Consider the following 27,454-nt stretch of genomic DNA (forward strand, 5'->3'; position numbering starts at 1 on the left):
GAAAAATCACAATTACCGTTATTACTTTTTTTTTTTCTTTCCATTCTCATTTTCATAACTCATTCTTACTTTTTTTTTTGAATGAGTTTTTTAGTGATGAGTTATGAAAACTACAAAACTTTAAGGGCTCATTGTTACTATTGTTTAAACAACAATTTTCAATGTTTAAATAACATTACACGTATTTTCACACTTTTTCAACAACACATATTTCCAAAAAATACAAATAACATTAATTAAAATCTCTTACCGAACAGGCCCTAAGTCAAACAATGTTTGAAGGGTGGCGTGGGCCCCACATAAAACAATAATTGAGTTATGAAAACTCTTAAGTTCATCTCACCTAAACCAAACACAGCCTTAATGTTCTACCTTTCCTCTAGTTTACTCAATTCAATCTATTTCTTCAAGAGTTACTAAAATCTTATCAAATTGGTATCAGAACATGCACTTGGCATGATGCACAAATAGCCTAGCAAGCTTACAAGAAGGGAGTTGCAACCATGGTTTTTAAAATAGGACTGGATTGGTCAGTCCGACCGATTGAACCAGGAAGCGACTACCAGTTCAATCTAAACAAACCACTGTTTTTTGACCCGGATCAGACTAGGAAGTCGAACTGTGAAAACCGAGAACCGGGATGAAAACTGGTTTTTTAAGCATAAAGAATTGGATTTTTTGTTAATTCCGTGAACTCCTAAAACTGAGGTTGGACCGCACGAATCAATGGCAAGAACCGTGTAGTCCAACCCTTTAGCAATTTTTTTTATTTATTTATTAAAACAACTTAACACAATTTTATTCTACTTAATTAAATTATCCATCTTTTACAAGGAATAAAAAAAATTATAATTAAAATCTTTCAAAAATATTTAATTTTACTTCAAAAATTAATCATCAATTTTAATGTTTTCATGGTTATTATTTTATTTTATTAAGTTTCTTATTTAATTATTAAATATATGCTAGAAAATCATTAAATTTCCCTCACATGTATAGATATATTAGTCAATTTTGCTAGTTTTATAAATTTAATATCTATATTTAGATTTTAATTAATTATTAAATTAATTATGACATCATCACGGTTTGACCCTGATTCAACCTTGGTTCAACTTCAAAAACCTTGAACCTTTCTTTTTTACGGTTCAATGAACGGTCCAAATTTCAAAACCATGGATAAAAACCCTAACAACCAATCAAAACTGGCCAAAAATCGATCAAAAACCTGGTTAAACCGAAAATCGAAGGCAAATCCGGTTATTAAAACCATGGTTGCAACTCAGTATATATTTTCTTTCTTTTTCTGATCCCCCTGTTAGAATGCCTTTTTTCCTTTTATATCATTCTCTTTTTTTCCACCATCTTCCACGTATGGATCAGATCAATGACCCAGATACCTGTCCCATCTACCATCCTCTGGAAGCCTTCAAACAATAGTTGTAGGGCTGATTATCATTGTTCAGATGTCATTTCCCCATTAATGCGGCCAGAGAGGTAGATGCAGAGTCTTTAATGCGGTGGTAACAAATTTTTCTAAGATATTTTTTATTCGTTCTTCCTCTCTATGCCCTTGTGGAACACATCTTCATCCACCAAACATTCTAGAATTTCCTTCCATACATCACGGCGTATCATATCACCTTCACTTGACTTAGCCGAGAAGATGCCCCTTCTCGGACCATTCCCATTAACCTCATTAGCAATAGTAGGCTTATGGGCTTTTAAGTTCGACATAGTTATTACCATTAAACCCTCCTCAGACTGATTAATACCTTCGAATCCAGCCCAAGACCCAAAAACATATTCTGACCCTTCTGCTCCACAAATTTTGTTGCTAACGTACAAAGGACTGCACCTTCTATTGCTGGCTTGGTTGAATTAGAAAAGATCAAAAGACACAACAAGTAAAAGAGGTATTAATGATATTATGATTTGGAATACAATAACAATATAGTATATAAGATGATAGAACTAATTTTTATTTGGAACATCAATTGCCTTATTTTTATCCTGCTGGTTGTAAATTTTTAATTTTCTAAAAAAAAAAAAAAATTGCCTTAGTGTAATCCAGTTGGTTCTATATTAAAAAAAAAAAAAAAAAGAATCAGAGGGTTTTTTTGTGGTATTCCATAATGACATTGCACCATGATATCTATTACAATAACATTTTTTTTCTTTTTTTTTTGGAGAAAGAAACTAGTGAACTTTTTGTTGTTGTTGTTGTTGTTGTTGTTGTTGTTGATAAACACACACACACACACACACACACACACATATATATATATATAAGGGAAGATGGATGAGATAAGGGAATACACTCACACGCCAACACCTTATTTTTATCCTGCTGGTTGTAAATTTTTAATTTTCTAAAAAAAAAAAATTGCCTTAGTTTAATCCAGTTGGTTCTATATTAAAAAAAAAAAAAAAAAGAATCGGAGGGTTTTTATGTGGTATTCCATAATGACATTGCACCATGATATCTATTACAATAACATTTTTTTTCTTTTTATTTATTTATTTTTTTGGAGAAAGAAACTAGTGAACTTCTTCTTCTTTTTTTTTTTTTTTTTGATAAATACACACACACACACACATATATATATAAGGGAAGAGAGATGAGATAAGGGAATACACTCACACACCAACACCAAAACTGCATACGGCAGTTAGTGTTTTGGAGCAAGTGATAAAACCCTTCTCAATATCACACAACTAGTGAACTTTCATTAACCTAAAGAGGCCAAATCTAACAAATTTAAACAATTATAAGACTGAAAACTATACACTATATATAGTAAGATTTGTTGAAGTGTCACATTAAATCATCTTGACCTGCACAAAATGGGAATTACACCCATGTATTGATTTATTTTTAAAAATCAGATAATTTATTAAACAAAAGAAGAAGAGGAATATCACAATCTCCCTCTGAAGTATGAAGCTCTCAATCCAGAATATGGAATAGCGGAGACAAGAAAACCTTCATCCTCTTTTATTTCAAAAAGAGGCATTTGAATGGCTTGTTTGGTAACATTGTTTAAACAACAGTTTTTGTTGTTTAAATACTAAAACAAGTATTTTCACAACATTTTTTCATCCACATATATTTCAACAACACTTAAATAACATTACTAGAAATCTTGTATCAAACAGACTCAAAGTAACCTCTCCATAACTTTCTCCACAAAAAAAAAAAGAGTAACCTCTCCATATATACATCATTTCACTCTCAAAAGTAAAAGGATTCAAAATATCTTGCAATGCTTTTTTGTTTAAGTGTTTTATGTCGGGGCGATGACACTTGAGATACTCTAACTAATTTCTATTAATATTTTAGAGATGCAATACAACAATAGTATTTCATGCACTCCATAATGTTTGTTTTTTTGTTATTTGACCAAAACACTAATTGATTTTTTGTGTAAGCAGAATTTTAATCCTAAATCTCTTATTCGACGACGTACAAGAGATTTTAGTAGTTAAGCGAACTAGAATATACAATTAAGTGGTTATTATATTGTATGGGAACAAAACTTTATCCAAAAGTTTAGGTTTATGACCAAAAGTCTTATAACTCAACTAACACTTCTTGGTGTCTTTGACAAAGACATTTAAGTCCCCCATTCTCATTGTATTTATAACTATTCAATTATATTTTAAAAAAAACTTAAGTCTATGAGTTTGGGTCAACTACGTTATATTAATAATTTGCTGCTGTTATTATTGTTCAATGTGGGGCATTATTCACATATGTATGTCCAACATGTTTTTTTTATCAGAGCACACCCAACAATTAATTTAATTAAAAGTCTAAAACTCACTGAATAATTATATAAATACATCCAATCTTACAATATGTTGATGTGTGCAACCATCCGTGGTAAATAATTTTTGCCTCCTTTTTACTTTTTGCCTCCTGTGCGCAAGAACTCACTACTTTTTATTGTTCATTCATGGTCAGAAAAGGTAATAAGTTGTGAGTTTATATATTTTATCTATAAAAATTCAAAATTTTCTAAACTTGTGCAACCCACGCGCCTAAGTGAATGATAGGACGAATTATTCCTCAAAATTAAAAAAAAAATCCTTCAAATTCCAGAAAACTCGCTGACCCTCCATGTCAATCGAAAAAATTTATAAACATCAAAGTCAAACCGAATCAAACGGGCCCCACCCTGATCCCCCACCGTCCATTCCTTCTATAATCCCATCAAACGGCCAAGATAAACCCCACGCTAATACCTTTATTCAAATATACAGAAATGCCACTGTGCCCATAAGCCCCCTCCCTCCTCCTTTTCCTTCTATAACAGGAGAAGTTATAGAACCCCCTCACCTCACTACCATTTTGCAGAACCTTCATTTCTCTCTCTCTCTCTCTCTCTCTCTCTCTCTCTCTCTCTCACAGCTACGGCGTTAGGTTTTCCCTAAAGCCTAGTAAACATGGCCACGTCATCGTCGGCCTTGCTCAGAGCTCCGCGGTTGCGACTCTCTAGGCTCTCGACGACGACGTCGTTGTCTTCAGCCTCGGCTTCTTCGTCGTCGCAAGCGTACGCGTCGTTTGCGAATCAGAAGCAGAGGTTCTTATCGACGAAGGCGTTTCGGTCGCTGAGGTGGTCGGCGACGACGCGGTGGAGCCACGGCGTGAATTGGCGGGGCGGCGGTTCTTCCATTAGCCTTCGAGCCCAGGCCCGAACCGCCGCTCCGGTTCACGACCGAAATCTCTCAACTTCCGGTACTCTCTTCTTTTTACTTGCTTCTGAATGTACATGTATGTATATGTATATGCATGTATATATGTATGTGTATGTATAAGTACGTGTTTGTTTACGCGGCATCTTGGGATTTTAAGCTAAAGCAAACAAACATGCCTTTATTATATAAAAGTCATTAATCATTATTCGTGAACGTATTTTAATCGCTTTCTGGATAAGTGCGAATAAAATAATATTCGGCCAAATTGTTAAATTCTTTTTAGTTTTGTATGCATGTATGTATATATCTGTGTCAGTGTTTGTGGGTTATGAGGAAATAGTTAAGGTAGCGTTTGGTATGTGGTAAGTGGTAACTCTACTGGGGTTGGAGAATTGAGAACTTTGGCATTCTTAAAAAATTGCTTGACACTATGACAGTGTATTGTTCTTACACAAAAAAAAAAAAGGTTTGGTATAATGCTAAAATTTTGTCTAAGTAGAGAAATCATATTTTTTGTTGTTGTTACATACTAATTTATTATGAAAACATTACTCAATTAATAATTTTTTTAAAAATAAGAACCATAACACAAATATAATATATTGTTCTGTTTCAAACATATTTGTCTCAATTTTCAACAAAAAAAAAAAAATAGACAACAAAATTAAAACTCTTATTCTCAATAGCAATAGAAAGAAAATCCCAATACAAGTCCCAAATGCATCCACAGCCCAACACGCACGCTCACAAAAAAAAAAAAAAAAAATCCCTCTTTTCCTCCAAACCATAACAATCAATCCTATTCATCCATAACTTTTACACTTGCCAAGAGCCAAGGCCTTGTATTCTCTGAGCCTTGAAAATTCTAAATATAGTTATTATACATGTAGAACTTAAAAAATCATATGTATGTAATTTATTGAAATATATATATATATATATATTTATATAAAATCAAGTGTTTTTGACTTGAGTTGCATGAAGAAATTAGGTATATTAATTGCCTTAGCACCTTTCTTCATGGTTAACAGCACTTGCCTTGCTCTCACTCTAAAGGCGAGTGCCTCAGTGAAGGTGGCTCTCCTTAGAGGCACCCTTAGTGGCGCCTCACATCGGCCAGGTGCCTAGCTCACCTTTGACTTCCTTGACCAGCATGAATAACACATTAGAAATAAAAATTTACAAAAACTCAATCAAGGAAATCACAAATAAAGCATTCAATAGTGAATTCGTGATGAATGTACAAAAGCCAGCATTGGTGAAGAAAATTAAAGAATTTGACTCTGAAATTGTAACAACAAAGCAAATTAACTCTGGGAAAACCACCTCTCTGCCTATACTCACAATCTCAAATCCCACTAACACCACTACCAAACAATCCCTAAGCCCCAATCACCACCTCAGCCTTCCTAAACCACCTGACCGACTCACTCTGCACTAAAAATTGCAAAATGCACTTCCTTTTATTGAAATATGAGAAATGCATTTCTAAGAGAGATGCCAAACACTACCTAAATAGTTAAGTGAGTGCTTATTTTGTGTATCAGTATGTTTGGTACGTGTGTGAGTATGTTTGGAACAGATTTTTGAGGCCAAAAATCCCAGTTTTAAACTAGAAAATTATTTTTAGAAGTTTGGAATGTAAGGCTAAAAATTGGGTTTTTTTGGCATGTTTTAAATGAAAAGGTGCGGAGGTATTTTATTTTATTTATTTATTTTTCAAAAGACTGAATTTGTATTCATTTGGTAAATTTGTTTGATGCCTGTAATTGAGGGTTTCTACTATGAATTTAGAATGTCTGGGTAAATTTTTTCAGTGACTCATTTTCTTTTCCATTCTATCTATTCAGCAACTGAACATGCTTTCAAGAAAATATTGACCAGTCTTCCCAAGCCTGGAGGTGGCGAGTTCGGGAAATTCTATAGTTTGCCGGCTCTGAATGATTCCAGAATTGGTATGTACATTAAATTTACTGAGATAAACTATACTTTTTTTCTTTTGTTTGTATTCTTCTTGCTTAGCATTCTTTAATTTTATTCTAGATTCTATTAGTAAATCACCTTTTTTTTCCTAAGCATCCTGTTTATAGTTCTATCTGGCATCAAGTATATTAATGGAGAGAAACAGGTTCATGTGATTTCCTGGATAAAAATATTATCCTGCTGTGAATAATATTCACTCCATTTTTAAAGGGATTTATTATTTTGCCTCCTGCTAATATCAAATTCAGTATTTGTTTTACTTATAATAAAAAAAAAAAAAATTCAGTATTTGTATAAGTTGTTGTTTCTACAGTTTTTTGATAAAGTCATATTTGACCTTTTGGAGAATTGCAGACAGGCTGCCATACTCTATAAGGATTCTTTTGGAATCTGCCATACGTAATTGTGACAACTTCCAAGTTACTGTTGATGATGTTGAAAAGATTATTGATTGGGAGAATACATCTCCAAAGCAAGTTGAAATTCCCTTCAAGCCTGCTCGTGTTCTCTTGCAGGTTCATAGAATGATTCTCGTGATAGTGTTAGCTTGAAGTATTTACTTTAGTACGCTTTGTAAGGGTTGTGTTGTGTTTACCAGGACTTTACTGGAGTACCGGCAGTGGTTGACCTTGCTTGCATGCGGGATGCCATGAAGAAGCTTGGTGCGGATCCTAACAAGATCAATCCATTGGTTTGTGAATCTCCATTTTTTCCATATAAATTTTATTGCATAGTTGGATACCAATTAGTTTTACCTACAAGGTTCTGAGTCCATCTATGTGTCAATTTTAGTCTTTATTCCAAAATTAGATGGAATAAAATTCCTGTAATGGAAGTGTTTAGCTTTCAGATGAATGTAGCTGTTGTTCTTGATCAATGGTAATTCTTGTTTTTATTCTCAGTTCTAAATGATGATATTTAAAACTGCCTCAGATGTTGATGATTTTTTGGCTTATGTCCTTGATGTTACATTACAATGAAAATTAATATGATTGTTGATGGTGGATGAAAATGCATTGTATAATTCTAGTACATTTAAATACTTTTTTTTTTATGCATTACGGCTTGTCCATTCATATGACTCATGGGGATTTTATTTTAACATCATATATTTGCATCCAGGTTCCAGTAGACCTTGTTGTTGATCATTCTGTTCAAGTTGATGTGGCTAGATCCGAAAATGCAGTACAGGCTAATATGGAACATGAGTTTCGGAGGAATAAGGAGAGATTTGCTTTTCTTAAGTGGGGATCATCTGCTTTCCATAACATGCTTGTCGTTCCTCCTGGTTCAGGAATTGTTCACCAGGTAAGGAATTTGACATTGTATATTCACATAAAAAATCCTACTTTTACTGCTTGGTAAGTGTTCAGTGTGGTGCTATTACTGATAGGCTCAAGGTGCTAGGTTGCAACTTTCATGAAATATGCACCCTATTCTTTGAGTGCAAAACATGTGGTGCACCACCATTGCTTGCCTTTGAGCCGTTGTAGATAGGCCTTGTTTGCTTTAAATGAGTCACTTTGTTAATTGAAATTGACATATTTGAAACTACGTTTTTCTGATCAATCATAGGTTAATCTGGAATACCTTGGAAGGGTTGTTTTTAACACTGATGGCACTCTCTACCCTGATAGTGTGGTGGGTACTGATTCCCACACAACTATGATTGATGGGTTGGGAGTTGCAGGCTGGGGAGTTGGAGGAATAGAAGCTGAGGCAACAATGCTTGGGCAGGTAAAGTGCCCTGAGTTTGGAAGGGAGTTTCTTTTAACTTGAATCAAAAGTGTTGTTCAATCTAGTAAATCTACTTAATTGTTGGGACATTTGCATTGGTGAAAAGATTATCTGTTCACTATACTTGAAAAAAAAAACCCCCATTTAGGTTTATCTGTTAAAATACACAACCTTCTCCTATGGTCACAATTGTCTTTGAATTAGCACTCACCAACAGGCATTTGCTACCATTTTTTGGATGTGTGCATAAAGCATAATTGACTTTGTGTCTTCCTTCAACTTTGTATATTGCAAATTTGACAGCCAATGAGCATGGTGTTGCCTGGTGTTGTTGGATTCAAGTTGTCAGGGAAACTGCATAATGGTGTTACCGCGACTGACCTAGTTTTAACTGTGACCCAAATGTTGAGGAAGCATGGTGTTGTTGGCAAGTTTGTTGAGTTTTATGGTAAGCTAATAATTTTGGAGATGTGAAAGGCAGAAATTTCAGTTGTTAGTCTCCTTATCTGTAGGAATTAAAATTTCCAGTCAAAAGACCTCTTTTTATTCTGTATATAGCTCTAACTCATTTTCATATGCATACAGGTGAGGGTATGGGTGAATTATCACTGGCTGATAGGGCCACTATTGCTAACATGTCTCCCGAATATGGGGCAACCATGGGCTTTTTCCCTGTAGATCATGTGACATTGCAATACCTTAAATTAACTGGAAGAAGTGATGAGACAGTGAGATCTTCCTCCTCCTCCACCTGATTTGAGTGATGTTGTGTTAAAGATATTGGTTCTTTAGCGAAGTTATATCATGTGGTGTGACCATCATTTTGCTTATATAGGTGTCAATGATAGAAACATATTTGCGTGCAAACAAAATGTTTGTTGACTATAATGAGGTATGGTCTCCTATTTCTTGTCATCTTTATTAATAGATATTAATTTTAAGATGGAAGTCTTAGATCCGAGGTTAACAAGACAATTTTTGGTGATCCAGCCTCAGCAAGAAAGAGTGTACACATCTTATCTGCAATTGGACTTGGCAGATGTTGAACCCTGTGTTTCAGGACCAAAGCGGTATGCCTTATGTCACCTTCCCTCCACCCCCCCTCTTTTATTTGCATCTTTTGAGTTCATTATTAATCCATGATTTATTATTTGTGAACAGGCCTCATGACCGGGTCTCATTGAAAGAGATGAAGGCTGACTGGCATGCATGTCTTGACAACCAAGTTGGATTTAAGGTGGGCTGCACTTAGACCTGATCATGTTCAAAACCTGGCTGGGCCTGGTTTATTGGTTTTTTGCATATGAGATTGAAAAATATGCCCATGCCCAGCCTGGCCCAGCTCGTAAGCCAATTCTTATTTTTAAAGATGCATTTTGTAAGTGGGCTTGTCCCCGTTGTCTGTTGAGAGTGTTCCCGGGCTGGCAGGGCTTATGAGCACCTAGCCTTAGTCCAGCCCAAAATCTTATCAGCACTGTTTTTTAAGCCTGTCCTAGTTCGTAGGTCCTAAAATGTGAGCCCATGCGCACCTGGTAGATGAGCTCTACTAAGCCACGCAGGCTGCCCATTGCATGATCAGGTCTAGTTTCAATGCATGCAGTTTTCTGTTCCATGATTTTTTTGCATTCTAATAGGAGCAATTTTTAGATAATTGGAATTGTAGTTTAGTCATCAAACCTGAAATGAATAAATTATTAGACTTTGCTGATTTAAGGTTGTGAATGACATCTTGCTGGAAGTGGAACGAAAAATGCATCGCATAGATACCTAATTCCAAGTAGTGATGTGAGGCTAATTCAGTTTTGTTTGGGGGGAGTGGGATTGATTTGTTTCTTGTGCCTGTATATGTGATAATTTGGTTTCTTGCAGGGCTTTGCTGTACCAAAAGAGGAAAAGGATAAGGTGATAGAATTTTCATTCCATGGACAACCTGCTGAACTTAAGCATGGTAGTGTGGTCATTGCAGCTATTACAAGTTGTACAAACACATCAAACCCTAGTGTCATGCTTGGCGCTGGTCTTGTTGCAAAGAAAGCCTGTGAACTAGGTTTGCAGGTCAGTTTGGCTTCTGAGATTCACTTTCTATTCTATATGTGGTAGGTATAATTATGTTTTTCTAACATGTAATTATGGCATTTATGAACTAGGTTAAACCATGGATTAAAACAAGTCTTGCTCCTGGTTCTGGAGTTGTTACTAAATATCTGCTCAAGAGGTATTCTGTCAATGTCCAGTTCTTCTATTGATAGCCTGATTGCCAAACTAAACTCAATTATTCTTTTGGGTGCCTGATATCTTCAATGAAGAAATACTTTTTCCTGTGTGTTTGTAGTGGTCTGCAAAAGTACTTAAATGAGCAAGGCTTTCATATTGTTGGCTATGGCTGTACAACATGTATAGGGAATTCTGGGGAACTTGATGAATCAGTTGCTTCTGCAATTTCAGATAATGGTATTTACCTTGAACTATGTTTTCTTTTCTTTTTTCAGTAAGAATATATGCAAAATTTCAAATTTGTTTTGTTTTAAGAATTTAGCTATTAAACCATATGGATTGGAAGCTCTATGAGTATGTATGTATGTATAAATTCCGCAGAATTCTCAATAAAATATCATTAGATATATTTCAGTTAAAACACTAGTTGTGCAGGAGGTCAGGCTCCCTCAAAGAAGTCCTCATTCTCTATTTCTTCTTCTCTCTAAATATTTATTTTTTCACTCGAAATATCTTGTACATATATCACTACTGCATAATAATGCCTGTTCTTGTAACCTGTGACCAATGTTCCTATTGGCCTTTTCTGGCTCTTACATGAATTTTGCTTCTCTTTTACTTTGTTCTATCTTAAGTGTCAATCTTGGATTTTGCAATTTTGATGTCTCCCTTAGAAGTTTTAATTTTTTCATTTTACTTTCAGGTCCTTGTACTTTTACGTTTTCAATCTACTTCATATTTCTCTTCTCTATAATCCTCTTCATTTACACTTGCAGACGTTATTGCTGCTGCTGTTCTGTCTGGAAACAGAAACTTTGAAGGCCGTGTGCATGCATTAACGAGAGCTAACTATCTTGCTTCACCTCCTTTGGTTGTTGCCTATGCACTTGCTGGCACGGTATGTGCATAACTTTGTGGTAAAAGACTTTTTCCCCCTGTCCATGTTTTGAAGCCCCCTTTGAATGCAATTGAGGTATCTTGCACGTGATAGACAACTTGACTAGTAGGGCCTCTTTATGAATATGAAGTCAAACTACACAGCTCAATAATTTGAACATAAAGTGACCATGTTGTTATTCTTCAAATATGCATAGAAATGTTACCCAGATGAGTCATTGCCTCAGTTCCATGCAGCAATTTGTAAACATATCTGATGCCATCTATACACTTATTTCAAGACTAGAGTTGGATGGTACTCCATCTTGCTTATGTCTCCATGTTCAAATTTGGGATAATATTATATACTAAGCTTAGCAATGTTCAGACTTGTGGAAAAATGGGACAATTATAATTCTAAGAACCTTATTTTTCCAAACAATGGAAACAGAAAGGTATGCATATAATTCGGAATCCCAACTCCTGGCAGATAAACTCTTTTCAAGATCGCATGCTTTTCTGATAGTATTTCTAAACCAGTTTCTCTTCCAGCACACCCCCTTCTTCCCTCTCCCCCTTGTGTCTCTCCTCTCCAACACTCATAGACACCAGCCAAATCCACACCCACCATACCTGAAAAGATTACTTTTTTTTTCTTGTATAGGTGCTAAATCTCAATCATTACAACCTTTTGATGATTTCAGGTTGACATTGACTTTGACAAAGAGCCAATTGGCACAGGGAAGGATGGGAAGACTGTATTCTTCAAAGACCTCTGGCCCAGTAATGAAGAAATTGCAGAGGTAGATGACTTTAGTTTTGATATTTGTGATGGAAACTATTTGTGGTCAAATGAATAAAAAAATTGAGCCCCAATGAATGTTGAATGTTATTCGTTTTTAGGTAGTCCAAACTAGTGTGTTGCCTGATATGTTCAAGAGCACTTATGAGGCTATCACAAAGGGGAACCCCATGTGGAATCAGCTTTCGGTCCCCTCTTCAACTCTTTACTCTTGGGATCCAAATTCAACCTACATTCATGAGCCACCATATTTTAATGACATGACTATGGACCCTCCTGGTCCTCATGGAGTAAAAGATGCCTTTTGCTTGCTCAAATTTGGTGACAGTATAACCACTGATCATATATCTCCAGCAGGGAGTATCCACAAGGATAGCCCTGCTGCAAAGTATCTACTTGAGCATGGGGTTGATTACAAGGACTTCAATTCCTATGGAAGTCGTCGCGGCAATGATGAAGTCATGGCAAGGGGTACTTTTGCCAATATTCGTCTTGTCAACAAGCTCTTGAATGGAGAAGTGGGTCCCAAGACAATTCACATCCCAACAGGAGAGAAGCTTTATGTGTTTGATGCAGCAATGGTAAGTCCCACAAAATCAATTTTTTTTTGCAGTTCATCCTTTATTCTATCAAATTTACTATTCCTGCTCATACACGTTATACTTATATACTTGGATTTCCTTTTTTGTGTCTGTTTGAGTGGTCATTGGCTTCAAGGAAGTTTTTTTGTTCAAAATTTTTTGATTTTCTTGATTTTTGTACATTGAAATCGTAGATATGACCTACATCTTGTACACTCCCTGTGTACTAGATAATTTTTTATTCAAAGAAAATTTATTACTTATCAAAAAAAATACAGACCTCTAGTGAAAAAACTAAATTTTCTATATCTATGCTAGCAGGATTTGTTTATCTTTGGTGGTGAAGTTGCTTGGCAGTTTTAGAGTTTGTGCCTCATTCATTTACTACTAGGAAAAACAGTTGTTTTATTTTGAATTAACATGGAATTACACTCAATGCATATTAAAACTCCAAAGTGAATGTTCAATTTTGGTCCTTTGGAAATCACATCATACGATCTAAGGAAAATTAGAATCTGAGATGAGATGTTCATTTATTCTGGATAAGCAAGAGTCACACATGAATTTTGCAAGTATGCAGTATGCTTATTTTCCCCTCTTTTGGGGATAGGTCTAGTACAGTGCACTTGCTATTAAAAGAGATTGTCCTTTGGAGCCATCAGTGAATTCTTCACTGTTTGTCATTTCAATGTTTCCTCTCCATTTCTCTCTCTCCCTCTCCCTCTCTCTCTTGCTTGGTAGTTTAATGAACACTCTGCAGGATTCAATCCCGTTAATCTAATCCATATCCTTCCTAAGGGGGGCAGAGCCATTTAGGCTAAAGCCAATTGGCCTTTGCTCTCCATTTTATGTTGTTATGGTGAACATTAAGCACGCAGGCCTGTGCAGACTATGTAGCTTGCTTTTTGACGCTATATTTTCTAACACTTGTGTTCCATTTGCAGAAGTACAAGGCTGCTGGGCAGGACACAATTGTCTTAGCTGGAGCAGAGTATGGAAGTGGCAGTTCTCGAGATTGGGCTGCCAAGGGTCCAGCACTACTTGTGAGTGCAAATTTTATGTTTTGCTTGCTATCTTCCTATGGTGCATGTCGCTTTATTTGGTCTCTTATAAAGTCAATTTTCTTTTCTGTATTAGGGAGTGAAAGCTGTGATTGCAAAGAGCTTTGAGAGAATCCATCGCAGCAATCTGGTTGGAATGGGAATTATTCCACTTTCTTTCAAGCCTGGTGAGGATGTAGAAACACTAGGATTGACAGGTCATGAGCGCTATACAATAGACCTTCCAAGCAAAATCAGTGAGATAAGGCCTGGCCAAGATGTTACTGTGACAACTGACATTGGCAAATCTTTCACGTGCACAGTCCGCTTTGACACAGAGGTACTTGCTCCAAACTCAGTTCATATTATTGATTAGTCTTATATACAGAAAGATGAATGGAGTTGTTGATGGAAGAATCATCTTTTTAGAGGGGTTATACTTGCTCACATCTGTTCAATATTTGAATTTGATACAATTTGCTTTTGCAGGTGGAGTTGGCATATTTTGATCATGGTGGCATTCTTCCATATGTCATCCGAAACCTGAGCAAAGAGTAAACAATTGAGCTTTGGCATTCACTGTTTCACACCTTCTAAGCTTCTTCCCACGGGAATTTTTTTTAGGGGCAATCACATTTAGAGATGTCATGAATCAAGGCCACATCCTCTGAGTTCACCAGTTAGTTTATGTCCCCTTTTCCATTTAGCTGGGATGCTGTTTGCAGTAAAATTGTGAGGACAGTTCATTGTTTTCTTCCCCTTTTTAAAGGTTCAGGGGAGTTTCACGTGCATTAAAGTTGTGTGATTGATTATATGTTCTACTATATGAGTAATTATATATATATATATGCATAAATATTTTTTTTCTGTGTGCATAAGTTGTTTTTTATTTTTTGTCAATATCATGAAAACAAGTCTCTAAGGTGTAGTTCAAACTCACATGGATTTGAATTTCTTATTAAGTTTTGAATCTTAAGCTTCAATGTCCTGCGAATTTTGCATATGTAGGCCATGATTCCTGTTGATTCATACTTGTGGGTATGGATGCCCTAATGCGCAGTTATAGCATTTAACAAATTTTAGTAGATTAAAAAATTTGATAAAGATGCAGCATATAATAATTAATAAAATTGAAACAAATTTATGTTTTAAATGCTTATAAGTTACAAGTTTGGATAGCTTATAATTTGTATTTGGTGCTCTTTATATAAATATGTTGTGATGAACCGTGAACGATGCTCTGGAAATTTTATGTTCATACTATAATTCTTAGATAATAATCTACACAAACATCTAATTTCGTTTGTTGATCTTCTAAAAAAAAAATGGTATTAATTTGATATTTTGTTTCGTTTATATATTGACACGTACGAATTTTAAAAATAATTTTATTCTTATTCTTATTGATTTTATTATTAGCTTTGTCTTCAATGCCAGTTTAATGTTTAGAAATTTGGATTTTTTATTTTATTTTGAATTGATGCTCCTAGCCTCCTACTTAACTAAGTTTTAGATATATATTGAATTAAAGACTTTTTCATGTGTGTGTGTAGTAGTGATTTATGTTTTCAATTTTATTTTTTTAATATTTATAAATTTGGAGCTACAAATGTCATTATAAAAATTATGGAATTATGTAATTACTGTTTATCCTAAAAAGAAATTTTTACTGCAATTTTCTTCCTCAAAAGACACCCGCATGCTAATATATATATATATATATCAAACCTCATATTCTTAAATATTAATCCACTATGATGTGTTTTTGTGTTGCATTTCATATCATCTATTTTGTGTGTATTTGTTTCTTAAAAAAATAGTGTAACTACTTACCCGCAGTATATTTAGTTGATTTTTTTTTTCTCTTATTCTTGGGTATTTTTTTCCTTCAACTGCTATTTTAAAATTTAATTTCACATTTTTTTACTTTTCCTCTTTTTGTTAAAGAAAAATAAAAAGGAGATAACCTCAAAGAGTCAAGACCTGTGTGAGGATTAAGGACTAAGGGCTGTTTGGATAGGCTGGCTGTATTGAAAACTGTGTTTTTAGAAAATAGCAATTTTAAAATGTGAAATCAATTTGAAAGCCATGATTAAATGTTTGGTAAAACTTGTAAAAATTGTGGTTTGAAAACGATAAATTTTTTGTTGGGTGCAAATTACCAAAAATGACTTAATTTTGATGATAAGGATATACGGTCATTTTAGATGTAGTCCTTGCTAAACATATTAACACAATTAACCAGTACCATCACTTCCCTTGTGCAGTTATGCCTCACTACAAAGCTTTTTATTATTATTATTATTTTATACGATCCCCACTACAGAGCTAATGAGAAGTAAAAAGCCTAGAAAGTGAAGAGACCAAATAGAGGGAGAGAGAAAGAGCAATGGGTCTCTTCTCAACCAAATAATTTGAAGAGTTCACCATTGATCTCATTCTTGCAGCTTCTAGTGTGTGTCACATGATCTTCTTTCCAGCAAAACAACTTGTGCCAAGAAGTTGCAAGCGTTGGAAAGTCAGATCAGACACCGGTTAGAATTTTACAGATTGATACATTTGTTATTAAGCAAGTACTTGAGGATATTTTAGGTATTGAGACCTCTAAAACATTTATGTTGCTTTTGAGTGATGAGTTTGAAACTATCATTTTCATAAAAAGCTAGTTGGAGGCATGGTTTTAAAACTTGATTTCTTGGCATTTTGGAAAACGTGTTTTGTTGAAAACGTGAGGTCAAATGCATATTGTTTTGCATTTTCTTCCAAAAACGCACGTTTTTTTTCGGTACAAACGCCTATTCAAATGGGCTCTAAAAAAAGAAACTAATTATTATTTAAATATGAGTCATATAATTCTTAATTGGGAAAAGTTTAGCACAAAACCTGTTTAAAATTATCACCCTCACACATCAAGTCTTCTCAAGGTAATATATATATATATATATATATATATATATATATATATATTTCCTTCTCTTTTAGTGGATCTTTTCTTTTCTTTTCTTTTCGCAGATTTGCAATATATCTCTTCTCAAGGATTTGGACTTTATTGTTTGGATCAATTGAGCTACATAGGTCACTGCCCCCCTGGATAATTCAAGTTTAGAGCATTTTTCGTCTCAAGAAAACTGTTTGTCCCTAGAAAACATAGTCTGGAGTGTTCATTTTGGATTAAATTGGTGATTTATATTGTTCTTGGCCTCGCCTGATGAGTTTGATTCATGCCATTCACGTTCATATCATCCCTTTTGTGCCAAGTGCCAACATTGGTAGTGGCAATGTTGGTAGTGACAATAACGTGGCTAGTAGTTTAAAGTGAGCACATGAATGGTTAGATCAGAAGGGTTAGATCTTTTCTTTTCTTGAACCTACTGGTTTGGCTTGGCTTGGAAATCCAAAAACGTAAGTGTTTTTTTCTCTTCATTTCTTTAATATCTTTTTCCGTCTATAATAATACTTCAAATATAGTGAAGCAAATAAAAGAGACTAGAACAAATGAATTTGTTAAGAAAAAAAAATTGATATTATATCAAGAAAGATTGAAGCTTTATCTCCATAAACGGGGAGAGAGAGAGAGAGAGAGAACATCTTTGTTTGTATGAAAAGCTTCATTCAATTTTGGAACTATTTACAACAATCTTTTTATATACTAATACAAAGAACCGGTTATCAACAACTAATAAACTAACTGATTATCTAAAATAATCCCAACTTATACGCAACCAATGAACAAATAGCATGTGTCACTAACACTACTAGACTTCCTAGTAAATCACTGACTAACTGCAAGTAGTTTACGTGTAAGAGTACACGAAACGACCGTAGTTTATTGCCTTCAGCTTGTATTCACTTCCGGCAACCTGTAGCTCTCTAGTTTGCATTTGATCTCAGCAACCTCAGTAACATAGCTTCATATATTTCAACACTCCCCCTCAAGATGGAGCATAGAAGCAAATTGAAAACACAACAAATTAAGGAATTATTCTAGTATAACATGACTTGATCATGTGCAACAAACACTATCAACTGCAAGATCAATGATAGTGTTAGAAATACTGAATTCAATAGTATTGTATTTCACAAATAAAATAATATACATGAGTGCCTTTATATAGGAGGCATATGAGTGCTGTACAAGTAAATATGAGTGCAGTACAAGTAAATATGAGTGCAGTACAAGTAGTACAATGTGTGCTCTACAAGTAAGTGATCTAAATGGGCCAAGCCCACATATGAGTGTACGTTAACAGCCCCCCTCAAACTCAAGGTGGATGTGAGACCAACTTGAGGTTGTCAACCAAATCACGAAGGCGTCCCTTAGGATGAGACTTGGTGAAGATGTCTGCAAGTTGATCTTTGGAGGAGACGGAGAAGAGCTTGAGAGCACCATGAACAAGATGATAACGGATAAAATGACAATCAATCTCAATATGTTTAGTCCATTCATGAAAGACATCATTGTGAACAATGTGAATGGCACTCTGATTATCATAATAAAGAGGAGTAGAAGAGGATGTAGACAAACCTAAGTCTGTAAGAAGCCATCGTAACCAAAGAAGCTCAGATGTGGTATCAGCAAGAGCACGATATTCTGCTTCAGTACTGGAGCGGGCCACAAAGGTTTGTTTCTTACTTCGCCAAGAAATCAAGGAAGAACCAAGTAGAAAACAATAGCCAGTGGTGGACCTACGATTAGTGGGATCTCCTGCCCAATCAGCATCAGAGAATGCACGGAGTACAATAGGAGATTGAGCTGAGTAGAAAAGGTCATGGAAGAGAGTGCCCTTTAAGTATCGAAGAATGCGCAGAACAGCAGCATAGTGAGTCGACCGTGGAGCAGACAAATACTGGCTGACCTGATGAACAACATAAGAAATGTCTGGACGAGTAACTGTGAGATAAACTAGGCTGCCAACTAATCGTCTGTAAAGAGAAGGATTAGACAATGGTTTCCCCCCCGAGGGAGTCAGATGCGCATTAAGCTCAATTGGGGTGTCAACAGTCTTGCTGTCAGTGAGTCCAGCACGAGACAAAAGATCAGAAGCATACTTGGCTTGAGTAATATAAAGACCATCTGAGGAACGAGTGATTTCAAGACCCAAGAAATAGCTAAGATGTCCAAGATCTTTCATCTCAAACTGCTGACTAAGAAAATCCTTGAGTTCTTGTATGCCACTAAGGTCATCACCAGTTATGATCATATCATCCACATAGAAGAGAAGTAGAATGGTGCCTTTATCAGTACGACGAAGAAATAAGGCAGCATCATAAGGACTGGCAGTGTAACCCAAGCGAAAAATAGTAGAGCTAAATTTTGCAAACCAGGCTTGAGGAGCTTGTTTAAGACCATACAATGCTCGGCGAAGGCGGCAAACCTTATTGGAGTAAATGGAGAGACCTGGAGGAGGTTGCATGTAAACTTCTTCACTCAAGTCTCCATTAAGGAATGCATTTTTAACATCCATCTGAAAAAGATCCCATTTGCTAGCAGCAGCAACAGCCAGGAGGGCACGAACAGATGAGATGCGGGCAACTGGAGCAAAGGTCTCTTCATAATCAATCCCATACTCCTGTGTATAACCTTTTGCAACAAGGCGAGCCTTATAGCGCTCAATGGACCCATCTGGGCGAGTCTTAATCTTGTAGATCCAGTTACAACCAACCACAGACTATCTAGGAGGGAGAGTAACTAAGTCCCAAGTATGGTTTTTGGTTAATGCATCAATTTCATCTTTCATTGCAATCTGCCATAAAGGGTCAGTGGAGGCCTCATGATAGGTTTGAGGCTCGTGGAGTGTAGCAAGTGCAGTGTAACAATGGTAATCAAGTAAATGTGGAGGAATGGATCTTACCCGGGTTGAGTGACGAGGTAGAATGTCTTGTGGAGGTGGAAGGTCTTGTGGAGGATCTTCAGGCGGAGCAGGAGCGGGGGACCCAGGCTCGAGTTGGGGTAGCTCGTCATCAATCTGCTCATCTTCGACCTGTCCAGAAGAGACATTAAAAGGATCGGGTGTTTGGATAGAGAAGTCTAAAGGAGGATCAAGTGGAGTTGGAGAAGGAACATGAGACTCCTCTGGAAAAACTTCAAGTACAGATGAGGTAGTGAGGGAAGAACGAAAATGAGAGAGTTCAACAAACAAGCGATGTTCCCAGAAGACAACATTACGAGAAACACGAAGGCGATGAGAGACAGGATCATAACAGTGATACGCTTTTTGTGTTTCGCCATAACCAAGGAAACAGCAAAGTCTAGATCGAGGCTCAAGTTTGTTGTGCTCATGAGACTAAAGAAGAACGAAACAAGCAGATCCAAAAGAGCGAAGGTAATGATAGTCAGGGGGTGACCCAAAGAGGCGCTCATACGGAGTTTGATTATGGATGACAGTGCTTGGAATGCGGTTAATGGTGTGAACAGCATGAAGAGCAGCTTCACCCCAGAATGGAGGAGGAACCTTGGCAGAAAGAAGAAGAGTACGAATAGTGTCAAAAATATGACGAAGTTTACGTTCAGCTCGACCATTTTGCTGAGAGGTACCTGGACAAGTTAGATGATGTACAATGCCATAGGAATGTAACAGAGCTTGAAAAGCATATTGAGTGTATTCAAGAGCATTATCAAAACGAAATATTTTGATTCTTTTGGAGAATTGGGTTTCAACCATTTTTGCAAAGTTACTGTATATTGGCAAAATTTCAGAACGAGATTTCATAGGAAATATCCAACTGTAATGAGAATAATCATCGATGAAAACAACAAAATATCGAGATCTACCAATACTAGCAACAGGAGAAGGTCCCCAAACATCAGAATGAATTAACTCAAAAATACTATTAGAAATAGAATCACTATTATTAAAAGGTAAAGCTGGCTGTTTTCCTAACTGGCATGAAGTACAATCAAAATTGTCTTTGGACACAAAACCTAACAGATCCTTAGAAGCTAACTGTTGTACCCGAGAAGAGAGTGCATGACCAAGACGAGAGTGCCAAAGTGAGAGGGAAGGTAAGGAAGACACCGCAGCAACAGACACCGGAGCAACAGGTGGAAGATGAAGATTGTCCACTAGAAACATACGCCTAACTCTAGGGCCGGTCCCAAGCTCTTGCCCCATCCTCGGATCCTGCACAATACACCCAGAATAGTAAAAAATAAGGCGATAACCTAGTTCAGCTAATTGGCCCACAGAACACAAATTATAGGATAGGTCAGGAACATGGTAGACCCCAGGAACAGAGAGGTTGGAGGTTGAAACAAAACCAAGACTATTCCCATGCATGGTGGAACCATCAGCTATGTGAATATTGAGGGGATGTGGAGCAGGGTCAAGTTTGGAGAATAAGGACGAGTGAGGTGTCATGTGATTGCAACAGGCAAAATCAAAAAGCCAAGTTTGAGACTTACCGGGTAAAACTGAGAGAGCAGTGGAAAGAGATGCCTTACCAGCCATACGAACAGCTTGAGCTATGATCTCCTGTAGGTCAGTGGGTGAAAGGTTGATAGTGGATCCAGAAGACTAGGACTCAGCTGAAATGGGAGGCATTGGCGAAGTAGACTCAATGTTAGCAACTGCAGCAGTAGATTTGTTACGACGGTAACAAGTCTCAATAGTGTGGCCAGGGCGCTTGCAATAGTTGCAGAACCTTTTATTGGTCTGTCTGCGACGATTGCTGGAGCCAGAAGGATCACCTGAGTGCTGAGGCTGCTCTATGGAAGGAGTAAGGGCCAGAACATTAAACTTATCCTGGGCTCGAAGAGTTGCAAGGCGAGCTTCTTCTCTGACTAACTCATTCACAGCAGTATCAAGAGAGGGAGGAGGACAACGATTCAGAAGTTGACCTCGAATGGGCTCATAGTCCTTGTGGAGTGACATCAGGAACTCATAGAAACGAAATTCATCTCTAATAGCAGCATATTGTTGGGCATCTTTTGAGCATACCCAAGTTGGATCAGAAAGGTCAATTTGGTCCCAAATGAAGCGAAGCTGATCATAGTAGTCATTGATGGATTGCCTCGGTTCTTGCCTGAGTTGATGCAATTCAACCACTAACTGATATTTCACGGATTCGTGAGTGGTAGAGTATCTTTTGGCCAACATATTCCATGCTGATTTCGCATCATCAAAGCTGCCCAGCAAATTGGAGATGGAGGGAATGGAAGTATTTCGAATCCATGTGAGGATCATGTGATTGTGACTATCCCATTCAATCATGCGATTGAAAAAAGCAGCATCTTCTTCACTTGCCCCCTTCACAGGAATAGTGATTGCACCAATGCAATAATGCCAGAGCATGCGACCCTTAAGGAAACTGCGCATAGCTTGAGACCAAGATAAGTAATTCCTAATCCCCTCCAATACAGTATTGATGGGGCGAGGAAGAAAAACATCATTTTTATCCATTTAGAGACACAATATGCAAAAACAGACTGCAAAAATGAAATCTACGCGAAAAACTGAGTAAGGAGAACCTGGACTGCAAAAAGTCAACTCCATAAAAAGTCAACGGTCAACGGTCAAAGTCAACGTTCAACAGTCAACGGCTAGAGGTGACGTCAGCAGCGCGCTGGAAGGTGACGTCAGCGATGACGTGGCAGGCTGACGTGGCTAGGGCTGACGTGGCTAGGGCTAGCGTCAGTAGGATCAATCTGGCGCGTGGCGGCGCGTGAGCAGGAGTTTTGGCGTGTGGTGGCTCTATTCGGCGCATGACCTGTAGTGCAGAAACTTTGGACGGCCCGTGAGGGCGCATGAGGGCTCGAATTACTTTGAGGTTTTCACGAATAGGTAGATCGGAGCAAGACGATCTTCGTGGTGCTTTCGAAAAAAATTTCCGAGCAGTATTCATGGCGGTGCCGGAAAAAAGCAGTGGTCTTTGCAGTGTTCGAACTCCTCAACGGCGGCTACTACAGGTCCGGAACCTGAGGACGATGTCTGGAAGACTCGAAGGTTCGCCGGCGAAAGACTGTGGCAGTTGTTGTGACAGCAGAAATAATATTAAAAATGGAGTTACACCAATAAAGACAAGACTGCGAAGAAAAGGTCAGAGCAGTGGCTCTGATACCATGTTAGAAATACTGAATTCAATAGTATTGTATTTCAAAAATAAAATAATATACATGAGTGCCTTTATATATGAGGCATATGAGTGCTATACAAGTAAATATGAGTGCAGTACAAGTAGTACAATGTGTGCTCTACAAGTAAGTGATCTAGATGGGCCAAACCCACATATGAGTGTACGTTAACAAATGAATTTGTTAAGAAAAAAAATTGATATTATATCAAGAAAGATTGAAGCTTTATCTCCATAAACGGGGAGAGAGAGAGAGAGAGAGAGAGAGAGAGAGAGAGAATATCTTTGTTTGTATGAAAAGCTTCATTTAATTCTGGAACTAATTACAACAATCTTTTTATATACTAATACAAAGAACCGGTTATCAACAACTAATAAACTAACTGATTATCTAAATAATCCCAACTTATACGCAACCAATGAACAAATAGCATGTGTCACTAAAACTACCAGACTTCCTAATAAATCACTGACTAACTGCAAGTAGTTTACGTGTAAGAGTACACGAAACGACCGTAGTTTATTGCCTTCAGCTTGTATTCACTTCCGGCAACCTGTAGCTCTCTAGTTTGCATTTGATCTCAGCAACCTCAGTAACATAGCTTTATATATTTCAACACTCCCCCTCAAGATGGAGCATAGAAGCAAATTGAAAACACAACAAATTAAGGAATTATTCTAGTATAACATGACTTGATCATGTGCAACAAACACTATCAACTGCAAGATCAATGATAGAAACAGTAATAAAGAGATGTGTGAATAAGGTTAGTTCAAGATAGCTAGATAAGCATGAATTGACCTTACTGTGGTTTAAACCACAGTTTTTAGTGTTTAAACAATATTTTATGTATTTTTACACACTTTTTCACCTACTCACATTTTCACAAAACAACAACGTTACTAGAAATTTCTTAACAATTGGGCTCTAAGGGGTTCAAAATATTAGTTGAGTGGTAATAGTGCTCTATGTCAATAGTTCAAACCCCAACTCCCCCTTCTCTATTATCTACTTCTCAATTGGACTTTTTCTATAAAATTTCATAATGGACAAAAGCTATTTTGCAACAAAGTTATTGTAAGAAAAAGACATTATAGTGGCGATAAACAAAAATATATATATATATATATATATATATATATATATATTCATATTTACATTTTGTTGTAACAAGAACTTAAAAATTATTGTTGCGTGACCTATTGCAACAAAGCAATTTGTTGCAATAAGTTTGCTACAAAAATTACTATTGCGGTAACTTGTTGCAACAAAGAGATATGTTGTAATAAGTTTTCAAAGGTAATATTGCAACAAATATTACTATTGCAGTAACCTATTGCAACAAAAATGTTGTTGCAATTATAGCAACAATTTTTTTTTGCAATAAACTATTTTTAGTAATAATAAAAATATTTTGTTGCAGCAAATTTGTTGCAACAAAATGCTATTGACATGAAATTTTTGTTGTAATAGCCTATTGCCACAAAGTGTATTGCAATAGTGGGCAACAAAATTTTTTCGTTGCAATAAGGGTTTATGCAACAATTTCTAATTTATTGCAACAAAAATTTTCGTTGCAATAGGGATTTTTTCTTGTAGTATGCCATAATTATCCACATGGCAGACTGTGAGTAGTTAAAAAAAGTAGTGGATTTATGTTAAAGTAATAGGCAATCAGTTAGAATCTGACACATAAGATAGTTGTGGCAAAATTGTGGCATTTTGTGTGGTATTAGAATTACTCAAAATAATGCCACCCTTGCTAGAATGAGCAATGCTAGTACCACAACTTTTTTTAAACTCGCCACGTGGTGAGTAATGGGATTGAGATATATGGTTCTAACGAGGTTTTAATAAATGGGAGATGGAGTTGGTGGGGGCCTTTGCACATACATTGGAGTCCTTGAGTCCTCCTATTGAGGGTAGAGGCAACAAAGAGAGGATTTATGAAACACAAACAGTATTGGAAATCAAAAGGTAAAATTGTTAAATTTCACGCGCGGGGAGGGAAGGGGACAAAGAAACAAATTTCCCGAAATAATTTTATTAATAAGTTTCTTTCTTTAGCCCATCCAGGGTATAATACACTAGCCCCAACACCAAAGGTGGGCAGTACTAGTGTTGTAGCTGGTTCACAGTCTAGGACAAAGACTGTGAATAAGGAAGCTACTACTTCCATTGAGAACAAGGAGGAAAAAAATGGAGTGGAGGAAAGCAAGGATGAATAAAGGTATAATTTTATAACATAATTTAGCTTTGAATTGCGTGGATTGAATTGTATGTGTATGTTGCATGACCATGTATCAAGAGCATTGATTTGGATTATAAAAACAATTTTGAAGAATTCCAACTTTATTGAGATGTAGTGTAGTCGAGGCAAACACAAATCCTTCCCCCCTATGGTTGAATAGAGATTATGGCAAGCTTCACCCCCCGCCCCCCCACCTTTTTTTTTTTTTTTTTTTTTTCTCATTTTCACTTCTAATTAACTAAAAACAGCATGCTAATGCATGAAAAGGAGGTTTCATCCATATATCATACATGCTTCCATAATCAATGTTACTAATAATGCTATTGACCTAATTAGATAATGAAAAAATTGACTAAGAGAAAATTGGTAGGGTGGAAGACCAAATATTTGTCAAAAGGTAGCAAATTGACATAGTTCCTACTCATGTGGCTAACAAGATTGAGAAGATGCAAAGGGACTTTTTTATTTTATTTTTATTTTTTTATAAGTTATAAAATTATATAAATCAGAAAAAAGAGTCACCCAAGTATGTACGAAATATAATCAAGTAAACAATCAGTTAAAAAATTGCGTAAATCTAATAAATCAACAATAGAAAAAAAGAAAAAGGAAAGGCTCCTCATTCTTTGGGTTGGTATAAGGGGTGTGTCCAAGTCAAATTTGGTAGGTTGGGATAAAGTGTATGCACCTATGGCTAATGGTGGTTTAGGAATAAGGACAATGGCTACCTTCAATAAAGCCTTATTAGGGAAATGGGCTATGGTGGGTATTTAATCTCAATCTAGAACTCTTTGATATAAAAGTCTTATTTCATCTAGTTTACCCCTAATAAGACCTCGTTGGAATATTGTCCTAAAATGTTTTACTCCTAATAACGTGTACAAGTTTTTGTATCTAGTAAAATGTTAGGAGTGACAGAGGCAAGGCCAGCCTATATTGGTGTATGCATATTATTATGTTCCATGTAACATATGGAAGAGTTTTATTTGATTTGTAAGCTTTTTATTGCCTTTCATATCTGGAATAATGGTAAGAATTTAATTTAGTATGCATCAAATTAGTTTGTATATGCGTGTGTGCATTCCTCAATCACACATGAGCAATGCCCAGTAAAACTTGTAGAGGCCTGGCTACCTCGGATTAGTCACAAACAAGGCCTAGCTACCTTGAATTGGCCATTGATTTTTGCTTGCTACATTGTTTTTTTTCCTGTTGTTGTTCATTTCTCAGGGTAGCATTTTGCAGTTGCTTTTCACTTTGCCGATTGGTTGTTTTTGTGTTTATCTGCTATGGGTGGTTCAATGTTTTTATCCATTGAATCCAAAAATTTTGAGTTTTCAATTGAGGAAGGGGGGGTCTTTTTTCATGCTACAGATTGTTGAGAGGGGTTGGAATTCGCTGCGTTTTATTTTAATGGGAAGAGAGAGTGCTCGTAGATTGTTATTTCACATGGAGTAATTGCTTTCTAAGCAATCTTCTGATCACTTTGCGAGAACTATAAGGGAGGGGGAGAAAGTACTCATTCTAAGATGGGGCCCAATGCCCATTGCACATTCCTATTATTTTATGAACTTATTCATGGCCGACGACAGGGTAATATTATGACACCGGAGGGAGGATGGGGAGTGGATGGAGGGGTTTTGGTCTGCACCTAAGGAGAACGTTGGAACCAGCCTCCCTTGCTGGGCAAGGACAACAACATAGACAATTAAAGCCAATTGTGGTGGCTGTTGGATAGAACAATCATAATCGTGGACATAACAAGCCCAGTGGCAGTATAAAAGGAAAGGAGAAAGTTGCGGTTTTTCAAAATTCGAAAACCCATGCTTCTAGTTATCCTTGCCGTGATCAATATGATTTGTATTTGGAGAAGGAAAAGGCAAAGATTAGGGATGAATTTATGTCTAATATTAATGGGAAAATCAAAACTGATACGTTAACCTTAGACTTATTCCTACGCGTCGAACGTGGAAACGGTGGGAAGTGGAATATAGTATCATCAGAGGTTAGAGAAGTGAACCGTAAAGTTCTAAACAATAGGCCCAATTACAAGACCATGACAAAGCCCAACTTAAATGAAATGGGTAACATTATTAAAGGAAAAAGGAATAACTATTGTGCTCTTATGTCCAATACGTTGGCTTTACCTACTCATAATGTTGAACCCAAACAGCAACCCAAGCCCATCAGTAACTCACA

General features: G+C 36.5%; 1 protein-coding gene across 1 annotated transcript; it reads left to right on the forward strand.

Moving 5' to 3' along the window:
• The first annotated feature begins 4,315 nt into the window (after nt 1-4,315).
• Nucleotides 4,316-14,809, forward strand: LOC142640751 (aconitate hydratase, cytoplasmic-like). Its single transcript, XM_075814989.1, has 20 exons — nt 4,316-4,741; nt 6,552-6,656; nt 7,039-7,199; nt 7,283-7,375; nt 7,807-7,992; nt 8,260-8,421; nt 8,725-8,869; nt 9,007-9,149; nt 9,257-9,313; nt 9,412-9,491; nt 9,583-9,658; nt 10,291-10,476; nt 10,569-10,636; nt 10,754-10,872; nt 11,412-11,533; nt 12,216-12,314; nt 12,415-12,894; nt 13,839-13,937; nt 14,032-14,274; nt 14,424-14,809. The coding sequence occupies exons 1-20, from the start codon at nt 4,450-4,452 to the stop codon at nt 14,490-14,492; spliced, it is 2,985 nt and encodes a 994-aa protein (XP_075671104.1). The 5' UTR covers nt 4,316-4,449; the 3' UTR covers nt 14,493-14,809.
• Nucleotides 14,810-27,454: the final 12,645 nt, after the last annotated feature.

Source organism: Castanea sativa, chromosome 6, assembly GCF_040712315.1.
Source record: "Castanea sativa cultivar Marrone di Chiusa Pesio chromosome 6, ASM4071231v1".
NCBI classification, from domain to species: domain Eukaryota; kingdom Viridiplantae; phylum Streptophyta; class Magnoliopsida; order Fagales; family Fagaceae; genus Castanea; species Castanea sativa.